The sequence below is a fragment of the Lactuca virosa genome, chromosome 6 (genome assembly GCF_052849685.1).
Source record: "Lactuca virosa cultivar CGN04683 chromosome 6, Lactuca_virosa_CGN04683_v6, whole genome shotgun sequence".
Classification (NCBI taxonomy): domain Eukaryota; kingdom Viridiplantae; phylum Streptophyta; class Magnoliopsida; order Asterales; family Asteraceae; genus Lactuca; species Lactuca virosa.
The window spans coordinates 82869260-82889719 of NC_136431.1; the positions used below are offsets into that span (position 1 = coordinate 82869260).

Below are 20460 nucleotides of genomic sequence, written 5' to 3' on the forward strand. Positions count from 1 at the left end.
CTGAATCTAGTTGTCTGCTTTCTCACACAATGCCTTAACCCTATATATATATATATATATATATATATATATATATATATATATATATATATATATATATATATATATATATATAATTTTCAACTTTTTACTCACAATATGAATACCAAATAATCATACAAAATAAAAATTCAAAAGTTACTATAATAATACCACTAACCAACGTTTAAGATTCACTATTTTGATTTCGCATCATCACATGATTTAATAATTCAAAGAGTAAATTACATTTTGGTTCTTTGGTACAACTGATTTTTTTTAGTTTTGGTCCCCAAGAAGTTTTTTGTAGTAGTTTTGGTCTTTATATGAGATTTTTGTGGCGTTTTTGGTCCTATACCAAAATTGCAAAAAATCAATTATATTCTGGGACCAAAAAATTGTCATTTTTACTTGGAATAAGGACCAAGAACCTCAAATAAGGACCACTATTGCAGAAGAGAGCTTTCTGGAACCAAAATTGTGAAAATTGACTGTTTCGGGACCAAAAGTGTGATTTACTCTAATTCATGTATTCGATAAAGATTTTACTGTTATATTTTGAACATTATTAAGTAATATTTCGCATTTTAGGAGAACTTAAAAATAATGCAAGTTCGTATGGTATTTCATAATTATTACCTTTTATTCTCAGCCATTCTTTCTCAGAAACTTGTTCCTCTGTAGTTGTAATCCACGGGCCATGTGCAGATGTGCTACAAATAAAAAACAAAGAAATCAATAACATAAACTTATATGGAGGCAAGCGTCTATTTAGAGTTTGGTGTTTGATAAAATTGTTTTCATCTTTCATTCACCAAAACCCAAAAAAAAGTATTGGTTAACGATCCAAAATAGGAATGACTATTTTTAATAAATATTTAAAATTAAATAAATAAATCATATATGATATATTCTTCTGGTATGCGCTGGAGCCACTGCTTGAAGCTCCACATTCATGGTTTTAAGCACTGGCGAAGCTAGGTATAAGTAAGGTGGGTTTTAGGACCCACCTAAATTTTTTAATGTATCTAAAGTTTCTATAGAAAATTTTTAGTGACCTACCTTTAAAAAAATAGGCCTTACTTTATCCATAAAATCTTTGAATTCGTATAGAAAAATTAGTGAACTATATGCTTTTCTATTCTAGACTCTCCACTGGTTTTAAGTAAAGCATATTTTGTAGGTGAGTTGATGTTGTAGTGTTATTAACTGTTATGACCAAAAAAGTATGGAGTGAATTACATTTTTGGCCCCTGCTATAGCTGATTTATTCATTTTTAGTCTGAAAAAGTTATCTTGCAATTTTTGTTCTTATAAGAGACTTTTTGCAATGTTTTTGGTTCCTGTTCCAAATAAAAATAACTACAACCATAACCAGCTATGGACCAAAAATGTTACAAGAACGTCAAATAAGGACCAAAATTGAAAAAAAAAAAAAAAAAACAGCTATAGCCAGCGACCAAAACACGTTTTATTTTACTCAGAAATATATATAAGATACGCATACAGAAGTTTGCGTTTTGCAACAAAACTTACCTTCTATTTACCTAAATTAAGCTCATGTCAATCAAAAATCAACGGTTAAAGTCAACATTGATTATATAATTTTACTTTATTTAGTTAAATTACTTAAAATTTAATAAAGGGAAGTGATTCGCACAACAGATTTTTGTTATACACAACAATTTATACATTATATAGTTGTGCAATACAAATTTTAAAAAAACAATTGTTCTGTATGGAGAAAAAAAATTGTGTCCGGATAGGCTCCCTTTAATAAAAAAATAAATAAAAGTAACCGCCGTCATACGGCTGTTTGATTGAGCAAGACTCATATTTTGTAACCGTCTTTTCTGAACAATAATTCGTAGCTTCTTACGCTTCTCTCGGTCACCTCTATCACTTTTCTGTACTCATTTATAAAATTTAAGAAAATCATGTTATTGATATTAATCTGAAAGACATAATTTTCAATAATAAAAACAAGTATAACTGACTTTATACCATCTTATTTGCCTTTTCCTTATAAACGAGTCATCGTTTTTGATACGCCCCGAAGGTTTGGTAGGGTCTACCAAAGGCGCCGATCAGATTGACAGGGAAGTGAACAATGAATGCCACATGGGTGTTGGGGTTTGAAGTTCTATGCCAGCATGAATCATGATGTTAATTAGTTTATTTTAAATTATATTAAATCGTATGGGAAATACTAAAATCAGTCAAATGTGAGCATGCTTATGTCGCCATGGTTGTGAGCCTACGAGTGATGCCTTGTAGCTGATTCATTTAAAGTTTTAAACAACTCCAGTACCCTTATTAGAAGCTTTAGTTAACGGAGCCATAGTGGGTGATGGTTCTTTTTTTAGCGCAACCTGCAGCGTTGATGACAACACCACCAGAAGAACGACGATGGTTGTGAATACAAAGATGCTTTCAAAGATATAATTTATTTCATTAAAAATATCTTTATAATAGCAATTATTTCCTGATGTGCGTTTTTCTTAAACAAAAATATGATTGCTTTAGGGCATAGTTGTCAATTCACATTCTATTTCAGTGGAAGCATTAAAAGTTGCAGTGGCAATATCACCTCCCTTAAAGTATTGAGCAAGTTAGGTATTTGAGTTATTTTAGGATTGCTAGAAAGATACTATAAATATGGTACTCCATTGTATTTTTTTTTTCTTTCATGTGATTAATAAAGGTCTCATACAATTTTGGAGTATCCTTGTTACTCGAATCACAGGTCAATTCCGGGTTCCTGCGACTATCTTTGTCTCTTTGAGCGGTTAGCAGGAGAGTTGACCGACATACCAAAAAAGGTTCTAGAAAGAAATTTCATCAAGGGGCTGAAACCCAAATTACGTTCTACACTTAGGATTATGGAACCCGAGAGCCTAGCTAGAGCCATGTGGATTGCAATAATGTTGGATGATAATAAGGCTACAGGAGACGCCAAGACCGGAGGAAGCACAAACCCACACCGAGGAAGCACAAACCCACACCGAGGAAGTAACATTGGGACAACACGTCAGTCATACTCATCGCGGACGGAAACCCCAACTATCACAGGTGAGAAAAAGTACAGCATGGATTCTGGAAATCAATTTAAACGACTGACTGAGGCAGAATTTACGGACAAAAAAGCTAAAGGAATATGTTTCCGATGTGATGGTATATAAGTTCACACCGGGCCATCGTTGCCAAAGTAAAACCCTTCAAGGCTTGATAGTTGACGAAACTGAGCATGCACACCTTAACACGGTGGAAGTATCCCTCGACTGTGTTAGTGGGCTCACGTCCCCGTAAACAATGAAGATTAAAGGTGATGTCGGTAGGGTGCAAATGCTCGTGTGGATAGACAACAGTGCCACAGCTTTACCTCAAAATAGGTGGTACGGGAGCTAGGTATGGAAATTTCTAATACTGGGTCAGTATGAGTAAGGCTCGGGAATGACATGATGGAACAAAGTCGAGGAACATGTATGGGGTAGTCCTTAACCTACCTAAGTTACAAATTATAGAAGATTTCTACCCATTGGAGTTAGTAGGATCCGATTTTATTTTGGGTATTAAATGGTTACAAACTCTCGGTGATGGTGATATGACAGTTAATTGGCGAGAACTACGAATGCAATTTTGGGTGGGTGATCGTTGGGTGACCATTTTGGGGGATCTGAGTCTCTCTCAAACATTAATCTCTTGTAAAGCTATGTTTAAAGAACTACAACCGGAAAAAGAAGGGGTTTTGGTACATTTGAGCCAAACATACACGGCAGCCGAGGCACCTCCATAGATTCCAGCAACTGTCCAGGTCGTTGTTACGCAGTTCGAGGATGTTTTTAATATGTCACCTAAGCTATCACCTCCTCGCAGCCAAGAGCACATTATAGTGCTCCAAACCGCTACAAACCGTGTACAACCTTACTGTTACCCGCATGCTCAAAAGGATGAGATTGAGAAATTAGTGCACGAGATGTTGGAAGTGGGTGTGATCCAGCCAAGTGCGAGTCCGTTCTCTAGCCCAGTTTTATTAGTGAAGAAAAAAGATGGTAGTTGGCGTTTTTGTGTTTATTATCGCGCCTGAACAAAGTTACTGTTTTGGATAAATTTCCAATCCTGGTAATCTTTGAACTCTTAGATGAACTTCATGTAGCGGTCATATTCACAAAGTTGGATCTCAAGACGGGTTACCATTAGATCCAGAAGAAATTAGAAGACGTGCCAAAAACAGCATTCTGGACCCACGAAGGTCACTGAGAGTTCCTAGTCATGCCCTTCGGCTTCACTAACGCCCCCAACAACTTTCGGTCATTCATGAATAAAGTATTCCAACCTTTCTTGTGGCGCTTTGTATTGCTGTTTTTCGATGATATCTTAATTTATGGTAAAACCGAGATAGAACATGGACAACATCTACGACAAGTATTCAACTTATTGCGTGCAAATAGCTTGTATGAAAATAGAAAAAAAAAATGTTCTTTTGCACAATGACGGGTGAAGTATTTAGGCCATATTGTATCTAGGGAGAGAGTATGTACTGACCCGGCCAAGATTACTGAGATGATGGATTGGCTGATCCCCAAAACAATGCAGGAACTGCATGGATTTTTAGGGTTTACTGGCTATTACTGAAAGTTTGTAGGCGGTATGGGAAATAGCGTGGCCACTAACCAAACAGTGTAAGAAAGACAATTTTGTTGGACCCCAGAGGCCATAGAAGCTTTCCGTAAATTACAATTAGCTATGACTCGAGTACCAGTTCTCGTACTGTCGGATTTTACTAAAGTTTTTGAAGTAGAGACCGACGTGTCGGGGTATGGTGTAGGTGCGGTTTTGATGTAGGGAAATCAACCCCTAGCCTTCTTTATCCATATTTTAGGAAGTCGTGCAAGACTCAAGTCGGTTTATGAGCGGGAGATAATGGCAGTGGTAATGGCCATCCAAAAGTGGTGTCCTTATCTAATAGGATGTAAGTTAGGATTGCTAGAAAGATATTATAAATATGGTAGTCTCAGACTATTTTGGAGTATCCCGTGTTACTCGAATAATCACAGGTAAATTCTGGGTTCTTGCCTTCGGGTTTGGATCCACAGTCTTATCAAATTTTTATTGCAGTTTAAAAAAAAACATGTTTCTTAAAGTATGTAGGGGTTAAATGCAAGAAATAACAAATTAATTTTATTGATTTGTTTATTAATAATTATAATATCCTACTTTTTTTTCTTATTATCACAATACTTGATTTTGAAACATGTACTCAACTATATCAATGTCATCTAGATAAAGAGCAAATTTCATTACTATAGAGTCATATCGGAAGAAGGTCTTGTTGATCCATTCTCTAAACCAATGTCAGTGTCCATGTCTAGTGTCTATGTCTGATAGTCAAACATGGTAAAAAGGCAATATATTTGCAAATGAATTGGCTTCAACATATTTAGTTTACTTTGTTTTAGATTTGAGAACTTAAGGAGTATAAGTCTTTATATCATTTGGTGATTATTAAGTTGAGATTTTAATATACGATATAAATCAGTCATTTCATTAGCTTATCACGATGTTCTCCTTTTGTATGTTTGAAACCCACTTCCCGAGTATTAGTTTACTCAAACTTCCATAGTCGGTCATACTCTTAGAAGTAAGTAGTGCTTTAAGATTGTCAGAGTTTTAGTAAATTGTCTATACTATACTGATTAGACATAGCATGGAGACTGCGACTAACACTCATGAGTACTTAATGAAGATTTAAGTATTTGAACAACTCGCACTTATAGATTAATTCATGGATAAAGTCACATGTAATTCTAAGATGATAATATCTATTCTTCTTCAAACAAAGGTAGATAAGCCTTTTTCTTTACAAATCTATTATGCATTGGCCTTCTCCGACGATATCCGTAGTTGGTAGTAATAAAGGGTATGTCCATGTGTGACATGGTGAGTAGACAAAGACTAAGTAATCAAATTTTATTTGATCCTTTTTCCATAATAGGAGAAGCAATATATGCCCCCCTCGATGATTTGGTGCTGACATCTAAATTGTTTGGTCGAGCCCTGACTGAAATTGATGTGTTCAATTTAGTATCCAAATGTAGTCGTTACAAATCTTTATTGGAAAACATAATCTTAAATATTGAGATTGACCATTATCCACGTATGTGGTTCATATAGATACCTTGAAGAACAAATGAATAGTTGATCACTTATCTAAGGGTTGAATATTGATTTGATCAAAGTCAACAGTTGCTTTAGATACCATACTCTTTATTGACTATTTGAGACGTATTAGACCTTGTATTGTTGATGACTTTTCCAAATGGGTGACTATTGGAAAGAGTGTCTAAGATCACTAAACACTGGTAATATTTCTAATAATAGTAGGGTCCTTTTGCGTTGCCATCAACCCATCTGAGTAAAAAGAATTTAGGAGAAATTAGTTTAGTAATTTTTTATGGCTAGATAAATTAATTAGTAACTATTTGGAATTAATTGGGAATTAATTAATTCAAGAGGTTGAATATTAATTAATTAAACGTTAATAATTGGAATATTCCATAATCACTAAGGGTTATGGTAAGGGACGAAATTGGATAGGGTTTATCCATGGTTTTGTAGTTGCTTTGGGACTCAACAAGTGAAACGAATAAATAAGATGTTGAGGATCAAACCCTATCTTGTTCATTCTCTCAAAGAGAAATTTATTTCTCTCCCCCTTCTCCTTGAGGTGATCGAATTTCTTAACCCCTCAAGAGTAGTAGAAATTTCAATCTAGATTCACTCCTTAGTTTTTTTTTTTTTTTTTTTTTTTTTTTGCTCTTTGGTGTTCTCGGGTGTGAACCATTATAAGGATTTCAATTTGGGTGTTCATATCCAAGAAAGGTGGCAAGAACAATGTCTCAAGCAAGAAGATCATTGGCTTCTAAATAGGTATGTACTTTTTCTTATTTCCTTTAGTAATAGCAGTAATAGCATGAAACCTAGATCCTCTTGGTTGCATGAAAACATAGGAATTATTATTTGTTTTCGTTGTGCATAATTGTGTGTTTAGATGTAGAAAACCTATCAAGACGATATACAAAGGTTGAAATTTTTTTTGTTTTATAAAATCAAGTCTTTATAAAAACCTCCCACGTATATTATTTATAAAATCACAAGTGGATAAAAAACCTTACCTTCTTCTAAAAGGAAATGAAGATGATGGTGGGAGTGTTGTCCTCTGTTAGGATTTCGGTGTATTTTACTTTTTGTTGGTTTTAGGGTTCCTCTGTGAACCATATGCAAATTCAACTTCTGAAGTTCCGATCAAGAAAAGAGAGACGATGGGAAGCCAAAATCGAGTTGCGCCAATGTTTTGGATTTGGAATATGTCACCTTTCTTGATCATTTGATGAAGGAATTTAAATAAAATTTATAAAGTGATGGTGATCGGCTTGAGAGTGGTCGTCGACTAGAAATCGGAGGTTGGTAGTTGGTGTGACTAAGAGAGATGGGTAGTTATGGCTTTGTACATTTTCTTCGTGAGAGAAAAGTGGGATGAAGACGATGAGGGTGGTGATATTGTTATAGGGTTTGTGAAATTGATATGCCTAATTTAAAGGGTTATTATTTGAATTAGTTTTTTACCATAATTAATTTATAGATAAGATTACTATTATACCCTTATAAGAATTATTAATTACTTAATTATTCTTAAATTCTTATTGTGTCCTTATGTCCATACAATATTTATCCATCCACAAACGAACCTACCTATATATATATATATATATATATATATATATATATATATATATATATATATATATATATATATATATTACATGTCATTGTTGAAAGCCTTCACACACCTAACACACCCATGGTGTTACTGGCAAATTTATGATATCTGGGACTTTAAAACCCCTGCCAAATTACATTATATTTTGGAAAATAAGATGTCAAAAATAATCAGTAGATAAGAAATTGCACGTTTCTAGCTAGCTTTTTCTCAAATTTGCAAAGAACACCACCACCTTAACATAAATCCAATCTTTGAAGCTATCATAAAAATTAAAAAAAGCATGTCTCCCTCGACGGATGAGAAGTAAAGCGCCACAAGCTATCCAAAATCCAGTGGCAAAACCCATGCCCCCACCAATATAAAGCCATCCCCGAGATTCATCACCCTCGCTTTTACTAAGTACCGATGATGATTCTGATTCTCTATCTCCTTCTTTATCTCCTGGACATTTTTTAGTAAGAGGAGGTCCACATAGTCTTGTGTTTCCATCATATCTTGAAGGTTGAAAGGACTGTAGTTGAGTGCTCATTGGGATTCTCCCTGACAAGTTATTAAATGAAACGTCTAGATAATTCAATAAAGTCATCTGAGACATGATTGATGGTATATGCCCTGAAAAACTATTTCTGGATAAATCTAAAGTCAAAAGCTTTTTCATCTCACCAATTTTTTGTGGAATCTCTCCAGATAAAGCATTCTATGACAAGTTCATGGCAATTAAGTCATAAATATTGGTAATTTCATAGGGGATTTGTCTTATTAGTTTGTTGCTTGACAGGTCAATGCTCTTCACCAATTTCAGAGTGCTGAAGAATTCACGTTCATATCCTTGCCACTTAATCATAGCATGATCAACATATATCTCAATTTCATATGAATACTTAGTTTGAATTTTATAATGATCTAAACCTTGTGAGAATCCTTGTTGAACCATGCTTGTAAGATTACTCAAACATGAGGGGATGGTTCCATGGAGATTGTTCATTGACAAGTCTAAAATTTGAAGATTTGCTAATTGACATAATTCTAAAGGGATGGTTCTGAAGAAGTTATTTGATCTCAGGATAAGAACATACAACCTGATAAATTTTCCCCAATCCAGACAGGAACATTACGAGAAAACTTGTTGGCCCCCAAATTCAACGACTTTAGACTCGTGCAATTTTTTAATGACAAAGGCAATTCCCCAGAGAAGTCGTTCTCGTATAAATATAACACCTTGAGTTCTATCAAAGATCCAACAGAGGGAGGAATCCGTCCAAAGAGATTGTTGTGTCCAAGATTAAGAACTTCTAGGTGTTTGATATGCCATAAACAGTCCGGGAGTTGTCCGATTAATGAGTTATGAGAGAGGTCAAGAAATGATAAGAACCCATCAACAATTTGGCATATAAAGGAGATTCCTCCAGTGAAATTGTTTCTGGAAAGATTTAATGATGACAAACTGGAAGAAACATTTGGTATTGGACCAGAAAACCTGTTGGAACTCAAATCTATCTCTGAATCGTTGGCAAAATTTGATGATAAATCCGGTACTGTCCCGCTAATGTCATTGGATGAGAGATTCAGATTTCCTAAAAAAGAAGGCGACATGTCCCAAAACTCCAGAGGAGTTGTGTCTGAAATTCCTGTATTGGAAAGATCAAGACGGGTAACATTTTTGAGTTTCTGGATCCATTTGGGGAAGCGAGGTCCTACCAGCTTACAAGACCTCAGATCAACAAGTTGTAAATTTGAAAGGTTTGACAAGTGATACGGGGAAGGAACTGTAAGATTATTAAAAGAAAGGTCAAGGTATTCAAGCCTGGGTAGATCCCATAATTTCTCACTTATACTTCCATTTAAGTGATTGCGAGACAGGTACAAGTATTTTAGGGATGAAAACTTTTGGATCTCATCGGACAACGACCCTGTAAATTTGTTTTCTCGAGCAAACAACCCTTGTAATGTAAGTGCTGCACATCCAGACAAGTTGTGGAGAAAATCAGGAAATTTGACGACAGCAGAGTTGTTATTGAATTCCAACCGTTCCAAACTACAGAGGTTACCAAGATATTTGGGCATCCCATCTAACAAATATGTATTGATGCATATATGCTCTGTCCCCCATGAGAGTTTATATAGTCTCCACTATGAAGATGAAAGATTGTACGTGGGTGGCCTCAATTGGTGGGTACTTGTGTGGGGCATACAATACCTAATTGCCTTGAAATTAGAACCATGCTATAAGAAAAATCAAAGATGAGTACTGGAATTAATTATTTAATTACACGTTCAAAGACTTAAAAGTCTTGGCAATTTGTAGTTAATATAAATTAATATCTTTTCCCACCTTGTGATATTTTGCAATTTGTATCTATTATCAATATTTTTTCCCATCCTGAGATATTTTTTGGTATGTGATATAAGTACCAAAATGTAAAACTAATGAAATCATTCAATCAAATACAAAACTACCCATGAAAAATCAAATATGAAATGAACTTTTCTCACTTAGATTAACTAAATCAAGAACTTATATGAAGGGAACCATGTTTATCCATTTCGGATGATGTTAAGATGACGCTACACTAATAATAACTTGATTAAAAACACATTAGATTATATTTAATTCAATTACATAATTTGAAAATTAAGCAAAAAGAGTTCATGGCCAAATAGTGACAATTAAACCTTATATAACTAACAAAACCACACAAGTTAAATCTTAGAGTTACTCTGGTCTCCTCATTTTGATATTGAGAGGAGTTTCCTTATATGACCTGACCTTTTCAGCAGCCCTCCGCGATGGTCTACCAACAAACAACATTCTTTGTGATTGTTTGCCATCTTTTTGGTCAACTGAAGTTTGACCATCATCTTCATCCATCTTAACATCTTCAATCTCAAACAACTTTTCATCTTCTTCTGATCTGAATCTAGCTGTCTGCCTTCTAACACAACACCTGAAACAAAAAATATATATATATATATATATATATATATATATATATATATATATATATATATATATATATATATATATATATATATAATTTTCAACTTTTTACTCACTATATATCAACCCCTCCTTTCATTTTTTGACTTTGCATCACACGATTTTAGTCATTCAAGAGTTTTCTCTTGCAATTTTGATCTTTATTTGAGGTTGTTATAGCGTTTTTAGTTCCTATACCGAGTAAAATAACTATTTTTGGGACCAAAATTGCAAAAATCATTTATACTTAGGGACCAAAAATTCTTATTAAGAACCTCAAATAACAACCAAAATTGCGAAATCGGCTTTACTCAAGGACTAAAACTGTAATTTACTCTTTTTTTAAAACTTTCTACGCTCCCAAGAAGTATTGGATAAAGATTTCACAGTTAAATTTGAAACAATATCGAGTAATATGTCTCATCTATTAGGAGAATTCAAAAATAATGGTATTGTACAATTATTACCTTTTATGCCACAAATGCTGCAAAGGAGCAAGAAAATCATACTTTGCCACACCCTCATAAAAAGGATTAACTATATATAATTAATAACAAAAGGGCTTTTGGCCCTGGTATCAGGTGGTGCCCTTTCTCTTTCAGGTTGAGGTTAAAGTCCCGTCGTAGACATAGAAATTAGGTGTTAGCTTAGGATTAGATTAGATTTGTCGGTTCAAAAAAAAAAAAAAAAAAAACTATATATAATTAATAAAATATTAAATTACAAGAATGGTCCCTAATCTTTCCCAAAGGTTGTAATATTGATCGTATAGAGTGAAAGCTTCCTAAAAATGTCCCTAAAGTTGGTTACTGTTTCAGAAATCGTCCCCCCTCCTTAAAGCCATTTCAGGCATCTTTCAGCATAAGTTAAACCCCCCATATACAAATAAAAGAAAGTAAGTTGCTATTTATTGTGTTTATCTCAACAACATTAAGTTTAAAAAATATCAAAAATAAAATGATGTATATCTTTCACCTTTTTATTTATGTTTTCTTTTTTCCGAAAAACCAAAAGTTTTTAATAAAAAAACTAGCAAGGAGAGAACTGCAGAGAGTAATACAAAAGATTAAGATTGGCTCTTTTAGCTTATTATTTATTACAAAGAGACGAAAACCACGAATAACTAATTTCCGTAACAGAATCAAATACATTCCAAACGCATCACCTTCTCTAAAGACTATGTCACCGTACATCCAAAGTAGTTAGATAACAGTATGTCGAAACATTTGCTATCCTTTAGGAGTTAAAAATAACATTTTTCTAGTTTACTTAAAAAAAGTATTTATCGAGCATAAACCTTTCTTAGAAATCCTCCAAAACCTTGTATCGACAACAAATTGAAGAACTGATAGATGGAAACAACATTTTTTTTAAGGAAAAAAAACGGTATTAAAACCCGTGTCAAATTTATTGATATGTTGAACTTAAAACCCCCTCAAATTACATTATATACCGAAATTAAAAGCCAAAAATAAAAATTAGATGAAAACTACATCTGTCTAGGCTTTTGTAAATTTGAAATGAATGCCACTACCTTCTCATAAACCCTGTCTTTGAAGTTATCATAACAATGAAAAAAAGCATGTCTTCCACGACGATTGACAAGTAAAGCGCCACATGCTATCCAAAATCCAGTAGCAAAACCGGTCCCCCCACCAATATAAAACCATCCCCAAATTTCATCTCCACCTTCCCCATCACCCACACTTTCACCAACGACGGGTGGCACTTTTAAATCTTCATCCTCAGGACATTTTTTGTTAAGAGGAGGTCCACATAGTCCTGCATTTCCATCGTATCTTGAAGGTTCAAAGGACTGGAGCTGTGTGCTAGATGGGATTCGCCCCGTCAAGTTATTAAATGACATGTCTAGGTAATTCAGTAAGCTCATCTGAGACATGCTTGATGGTATCTGCCCTGAAAAACTGTTTCTGGATAAATCCAAAGTCAAAAGCTTTTTCATCTCACCAATTTTCTGTGGAATATCTCCAAATAGATCGTTGTTTGACAAGTTTAGAGAAATCAAGTCATGAAGATTGGTAATTTCGTATGGGAATTGTCCTGCTAAATTGTTGCTTGAAAGGTCAATGCTCTTCACCAATTTTAGAGTGTTAAAGAATTCACGTTCATCTCCTTGCCACCTAATCATCGCATTGTCAACATATGTCGTCCAAACATATGTTTGACCTCCTTCAGTTCTATATACCTTTATATCTTGTGAGAATCCTTGTAGAACCATGCTCGTAAGATTACTCAAACACGAGGGTATGGTTCCATAGAGATTGTTCATTGACAAGTCTAGAATTTGAAGATTTGCTAATTGACATAATTTTGAAGGGATGGTTCCAATGAAGTTGTTTGATCTTAGGATAAGAACATACAATCCTGTTAAGTTTTCCCCAATCCAGACAGGCACATTACCAGAGAACTTGTTGGCTCCCAAATTCAACGAGTTTAAACTCGTGCAATTCTTTAAAGACAAAGGCAATTCGCCAGATAATTCATTCTTGTATAAATGCAATACCTTGAGATTGATCAGATATTCAACAGAGGGAGGAAGCCTTCCAAAGAGATTGTTGTGCCCCAGATTAACAATTTTTAGTTGTTTGAAATGCCACAAACAGTCGGGGAGTTGTCCAGTTAATGAGTTATGAGAGAGGTCAAGAAATGACAAGAACCCACCAACAATTTGGCATATAAACGAGACTCCCCCAGAAAACTTGTTTCTGGAAAGATCTAATGATGCCAAAGTGGAAGCAACATCCGGTATTGGGCCATGAAAGCTGTTGGAACTCAAATCTATCACAGAAAGGTTGGCAAAATTTGATAATAAATCTGGTACTTTCCCGCTAATGTTGTTGGAAGAGAGATTCAGATATTCTAATTGAGAAGGCCATGTGGCCCAAAACTCGAGAGGAGTTGTGTCTGAAATTCCAGTATTGGAAAGATCAAGAAAGGTAAGATTTTTGACTGTCTGAATCCATTTAGGGAAGTGAGGCCCTACCTTGCAAGACCTCATCAGGATAGACTGTACATAAGAGATTTTTGACAAATGATATGTGGAAGGAACTGTAAGATTATTAAAGGAAATGTCAAGAGTTTGAAGCCTGGGTAGTTCCCACAGTTTCTGACTTATACTTCCATTTAAGTGATTATCAGATAGGTACAGAGATTCTAGGGATGCAAACTTCTGGATCTCATCGGACAGTGACCCTGTAAATTGGCTACCTCGAGCAATCAACATTTGTAATGTAAAGGACGTGCATCCAGACAAGTTGTTGAGAAAATCAGGAAATCTGACAACAGCAGAGTTGTTAAAGAAGTACAAACGTTCCAAACTACAGAGGTTCCCAAGGTATTTGGGTATCCCATCTAACATGTTTCCAGAGAGAAGAAGAGAACTAAGCTTATTGCTGGTTAATGGAAGCAACCAGCGATACATGGATGAGTTCAGATTGTTGTTTGTAAGAAAAAGATATTCAATAGATGAAGAAGAGTTGAGGAAAGAAGAATATGGATACATGACCTCTGACAGCTCACATCTCTCTAAACTTAAACTCAACAGTTTTGGGAGACTCGAAATTACACCTACCCAATTATTTGCATTCGCAAGGGAAATCCCATCCATTCTCAGATCCTCCAAATGAGAGAGATGAGACAACCACTCCATGTTTTCAACTCTACAACTTCCAGCAGAATCAAGATAAAGGTATTGCAAGTTGGTGAGGTTTCCAAACTGTGAAGGAATGGTTCCATAAAGAGAGTTACTGGAAAGAGAAAAAGACCTTAACTGGGTCAAGTAACCAATGGACCTGGGAATAGCTCCATGAAAAGAATTGTAGGAAAGGGAAAGGTACCTTAATCGAGTCAAAGAACCAATGAAAGTGGGAATGATTCCATGAAAAGAATTGTCAGAAAGATCAAGAAGATTCAAGTAGGTTAAGTTAAGCAAGGAATGGCTAATCTCACCTCCAAGACCACCCTGTGAAAAGAAGTTGTTGAGTTCAAGCTTTGTGACATGACCAGTTTGGTTGTTGCACTTGACTCCACTCCATTTACAGCAGTCATGTTGGTCAGATCTCCATGTAGAGAGAGTATCAGAGGGGTCATGAAGGGGAGCTTTGAAAAGAAGGAGAGCAAGTCTCTCATTATCCAAACACTTTTTCATATTAACACGATTTCTATCATATCTTCCTTCTCCCACTGCTACCAATTGGCTGGTAGTTGCAGTCACAAGGAGTAGCAAGAGAAGTGAGAAAATTATAAAAACACAAGGATTCATAATGTAGATCAAAACGAAAATCTTGGGATTTTTGGTTTGTAATGATGCCTGCCTATATGAACTACAGCCGTGAGTGTTTATATAGTCTCGACTGTTAGCATAAATGATTCTAAACGGGTGGTCTTGAATTAATTGTGCCGGGGATACAATATTTAATTTCCATGAAATTAGAACCAAACTATAAGAAAAAATCAAAGATGAAGATTTGAAATAAACTTCCCCTAACTAGGCATTCAAAGACTTGCAGGTCTTGACAATTTGCATATATTTCAATATCTTATCCGATCTTTGTGATATTTTCAAAGACTTTAAAGTGATGTTGACCATAACCTTTACAAACAAATAAGAATGTAAACGCAAACATTAAATTGACCCCAATTTAACAACTATTATTCATAAATCTCGTATTCCCACTCCATTGTTAAACAAATTATGTTTAAGCTATCCTAAGAGAATTTTTATGAAACCAATTAGAAAAGTTTTAGCATAAACATATATCTAATTTATCATATCAATTCAAAATTTTCGAATAGAAACAGAAACATAAACCCACTATTCAACAGAAAAGGAAAAAAAAAGTCAAACAAAATTCAAAAGAAACGTCATTCAACAGAAAAAATAGAGAACAGGGATGAAGAGAAGAAATGTGTTGAGTTCTAGTGATGGCCAATAACTTACCTGACGGAAAACAAAGAAGATGACAACGGTAGGCGGCCTCTTCGACGACAGTGGGCCTCTTCGACGACAGTGGGGAGGTATAACCGTACAAGCGACGAGTTTGGAGTTCCAATATATTTTATGGAATTATTCATGAAAACATTATTATATTTATATATTGGTTTTGTATATATCAACGTGATAGATATTTTTATATTATATCATAGCGTTTTTGACACTGTAGCACATCAATGTTTGGTAAATTTATATATTTAGTCACTAACGTTTTTTTTGTGCTCAATTGATCCTTAATGTTAGTAAATACTGGCTAATTAAAGGAATGAGAGAAAATGTTACCGGTTTAGGGGTCACTGCTGACGTGTATTGGCTTATGTGGAAAACCATTTGACCATGTCATCTTATAATGTGGAAACCTTCCTTAAATGAACCCTCATTCGAACCATCAACGATACATTGTTACCCCAAATTAGGTTAGTGCCTCCCTCATGATACTCTACACTCAATCGATATAACCAGAGCAATGTTTGCCTCCTCTAGTCGATCGATCAACCTCCTGCGTCTCAGAAACCTTCGTGATGATGAACCTTGTCCATCTTGTGATTGTAAAGACGCAATAAGCGTGGAAATGACTGTTGTACTGACGACAATGTAGCTCGAAGGTTTTGTGATACGAAATGAGTATTGCTGGGCCAAATACCATTTAAGCAAGAATTTTATAGGTTTTGTTTGGAAGGCCAGTAAAGGGAAAAACAGGAAATTCACCTAGGTGGGCTAGGATTATAATAAATAGAGAGAAAGGTCACAGTAGAGGGATGTCTAGAAATTTGATAGTGTAATACTTTGTATTGGCTCTTAAGCTTTCGGCTTAGAGAGAGGGAGATTCCTTGGGAAATCTTTTAGATCGTGTTAATCGTGTAATCAATTAGTCAATTTCATCATCTTCTTTCTTTTCAATCTTTCTCTATTTGATCCTATTTCATCAAACCCTAACTTCTGTTCTTCATCATTGGTATGACCTGCCGTGCCACATTCTACCATATGAGGAGGATGGTTCAACCAACAGTTGAGACACGATCTCAGGATTTCCGTATAGATGAACATGCGGAACAGATTATGAAGATTAACGTTCATCTCAGTGAGATTCAAGATACTATGAATGAGATTCGCACAATATAGGATCGTGAACGAGAAGAAGAACGTGAATTCCAAAAAGAAATGCTGACTTCGATGAAGCAACAGGATCATGAGTTTTCCTCTGATATTAGCACTTTTCCGGATTTGATCGTGAAGTTACTAGAACCGGTGGTTGAGGATGCTTCTAGGGATACTACGTATGGCATGGTTAGCAGTTTACAATCTGCGCTTGACAATCAGATGTGTTCTGTTGGTACTACTCATTCACGTGATGTTGCAGTTGCACCGAGGGTCGTCCTGTTGATTCCTTAATGTTGAAGAGAATTATAGAGAGAAGAATGATGAACTGTTTGAATGTCATTACTGAATTCATTGAAAGAAAATTTATAGCTATCAAACGTATATAAATGAACAACTCTCAAAACAGAAAAACTAACTAACTAATTGTCTAACTGAATAACTAACTTAGATGACGTGTTTGTACTAGTCTGATGTGGTAATCCGTGTGTAGCTTTCATAATTAACAACATCCTCCCTCAAGTTGGAGGTTGAGAAACTCCCAACTTGCTTAAAAGTCTGTAATGATCTTTACTTGACAAATTTTTAATAAACATATCAGCTAATTGCATTTGATTTGGCACATATTGTAAAGAAATTAATCCATCTTGAAGTTTCTCCCTCACAAAATGACAATCTAACTCCACGTGTTTGGTTCGCTCATGAAAGATGGGATTTTTAGCAATGTAAATAGCCGCTTGGTTATCACATTTGACAGGAATTGGAGTGACATTGGGAACATTCATTTCATGCAGAATTCTTGATAACCATGCCAACACAGCAGTAACCGTCCTCATACTCCGGTACTCTGCTTGAGCAGAGGACAAGGACACTGTAATTTGCTTCTTAGACTTCCAAAAGATCGGGCTTCCACCAAGTAAAATAAAAAAACCCACTAATACTCCTTCTTGATTGGGGACAAGCAGCCCAATCAGAATCACAAAAAGCTTGTAGATTGAAATCGTCCTTGTTATTAAAAAATAGACCTTGATTAGGATCATTATTGATGTATTTTAGAGTATGCATTGCAGCCTCAAAATGTGGTAATCTGGGATTCGACATAAACTGGCTAAGATGTTGCACAGTAAATGCTAAATCAGGTCGTGCATGAGTGAGGAAATTGAGTTTACCCACAAGACGACGATAAACTTCAGGATTGGGTAAAGGTTCCCCCCTTATTTATTAAGAGTTTGAGATTTGATGGAAGAGGACAAATAGATTCCCAGAACATTTGAATTCCTTCAAAACATCACTAGAAAATTTTCTCTGTGTCAAAATTACTCCTCAAGAAGAATAAAGAATCTCAATTCCTAAAAAAAATTAAGGTGTCCTAAGTCTTTGATCCTGAATTGAGAATCAAGGAAAGCTTTTAAACGACTTATTTCTTCTTCATTATTTCCTGTAACCATGATGTCGTCAACATATACAGATACAAACGTGACATAAGATACCATTGTTTTATGAAACAAAGAATAATCGTCTTTGGAGTGTTGATACCCTTTATTTTTCGAAGTTGATGACAATTTAGAGTACCATTGACGTGAGGCTTGCTTGAGACCATATAACGACTTTTCAACTTACAAACTTGATTTTTGTTCTGTAAAATAAGACCAGGTGGAGGTTTCATGTAAATTTTTTCTTCCAAGTCCCCGTGCAGGAAGGCATTGTTAACATCTAATTGATGCATGTTCCAACCCTTTTTGACAGCAGTGGCAATAAGATCACAAATTGTTGTCAATTTAACAACAGGGGAATCTGTTTCCATGTAGTCAATTCCAGCCTTTTGGGTATAACCCTTTACAACTAATCTCCCTTTGCATCGTTCCACTTGCCCATCTGCTCTATATTTGATCTTATAAACCCATTTACAACTAATGAGTTTCTTTCCTTTTGGTAAATCTGTGATGATCCAGGTATTATTTGCAATTAAAGCCTCAAATTCTTTATCCATGGCTTTTTTCCATTCTGGAATATTGACGGCCTCTTCATAAGATGAACGTTCATGTAATTGATCAAGATTCTTCATTAACTGCTTACTTTGATCAGACAAGGTTGAAAAACAAACATGATTATTGGAGGGCATTGAAGTCATAGTATGCATACATGAGGATAAATTTGTACAATGATAATCTTGTAAGTATCCAGGAGGTTTAGGTACTCTTGATGTTCTTCTAAGATTAGATTGTTGTTGTTGTGATGAATTGGGTAATGGAACAAAATTTGGATCAGGGGCAAAATTGGTAAATGGGACAGAATTATGTGAAGTTGTACTTGGTGGAAAATGAGGTGAAGGATTTGAAGATGGAAAAGAAGAAAGGAAAGGTGAGGATTGATTATCATTGAAATCCAATATTTATTGAACAGGAAACATTGGAATGTTAATTTGGTTGCATAGAATGGAATGGAAAGATGTTTTCATGGAAATATACATCTCTGGAAGCAACCTTTTTAGCGTCTAGATTGTAGAGTTTGTATGCTTTCTTTCCAAATGGGCAGCCTATAAAGACATAGGGAGAGGCACGAGGGGTAAATTTGTCCCGATTTTCTTTAAGGGTATTCATGAAGCATACACACCCAAATGCTTTCAGATGAGAGTGATAATTCCACACCATTTAATCGAAAAAATGGTGTTTCACCATTTCAAAATTTTGTAGGGAATCTATTTATAAGATATGTTGCTGTTAGAACACATTCTCCCCAGAAAATGGTAGGAAGATTTGATTGAAACAACAAGGCTTGAGAAGTTTCCAGTAGATGTTTATGTTTGCGTTCAACCACCCCATTTTGTTGGGGTGTACTTCTAGAGCTGGTTTGATGCATGATGCCCTTTTGTTGAAGAAAGATTGTTGCTTCTTTGCTGGATCCAAGTTCGAATGCATTATCAGACCGAATAGTCTGAATTCTTTTTCCAAATTGAGTCTCAACCATGGCAATGAAACCTTTTATGAATTGAAAGACACTACTCTTTGTGCTTAGAAGATGTTTCCATGTGGAACGAGTAAAATCGTCAACGATTGTTAGAAAATAAGAGTAACCATCATATGTTTTGGTGTTGTAAGGACCCCAAGTGTCAATGTGGATAAGCTCAAATGGAGATTTGGTATGAATATTACTTTGATGAAAAGGTAGCTTATGTTGTCTAGCTTTGGGACAAACTTCACAAAAGAAATCAAGATTAATATCATCTTTGTTCAGCACATTCAAAGTTTTCAGTTTATACATTGGTAAGTGACCAAGCCTTTTATGCCACAAAGAAACAGATGTATCATTTGATACAGAGATACAAAGAGAATTAGAAAAAACGACAAATGAATTCAAAGGAGTCTTAGTAGTTACAGACATAGTAAGACTCTTATTTGCTTCTTGTTTGGAATGAACAAAATACAAGCCAACATGATGTTTACCAAGAACCAGAGGCCTCTTCAGAGAAGAGCCCTGCAACAAGAAACAATAATTTTCTGAGAAAAGAATGAAAGACTTAAGATCTCTACAAATCTTACCAATGGAAAGAAGATTATATCGAAATAGAGG

At 35.1% G+C, this 20460-nt stretch overlaps 2 protein-coding genes across 2 annotated transcripts; both read right to left on the reverse strand.

Moving 5' to 3' along the window:
* Window positions 1-543: 543 nt before the first annotated feature.
* On the reverse strand, window positions 544-9865 carry LOC145121701 (receptor-like protein EIX2). Its single transcript, XM_079057409.1, has 7 exons — window positions 8881-9865; window positions 8595-8794; window positions 8205-8498; window positions 1818-1925; window positions 1555-1565; window positions 658-731; window positions 544-566 (listed from the first exon to the last, which is right to left on the reverse strand). The coding sequence occupies exons 1-7, from the start codon at window positions 9863-9865 to the stop codon at window positions 544-546; spliced, it is 1695 nt and encodes a 564-aa protein (XP_078913535.1).
* A 2314-nt stretch (window positions 9866-12179) lies between these two features.
* On the reverse strand, window positions 12180-14969 carry LOC145121106 (receptor-like protein EIX2). The gene has a single exon (XM_079056889.1). It carries the CDS (start codon window positions 14944-14946, stop codon window positions 12268-12270), a length of 2679 nt encoding a protein of 892 aa, XP_078913015.1. The 5' UTR covers window positions 14947-14969; the 3' UTR covers window positions 12180-12267.
* Between the last annotated feature and the right edge of the window lie 5491 nt (window positions 14970-20460).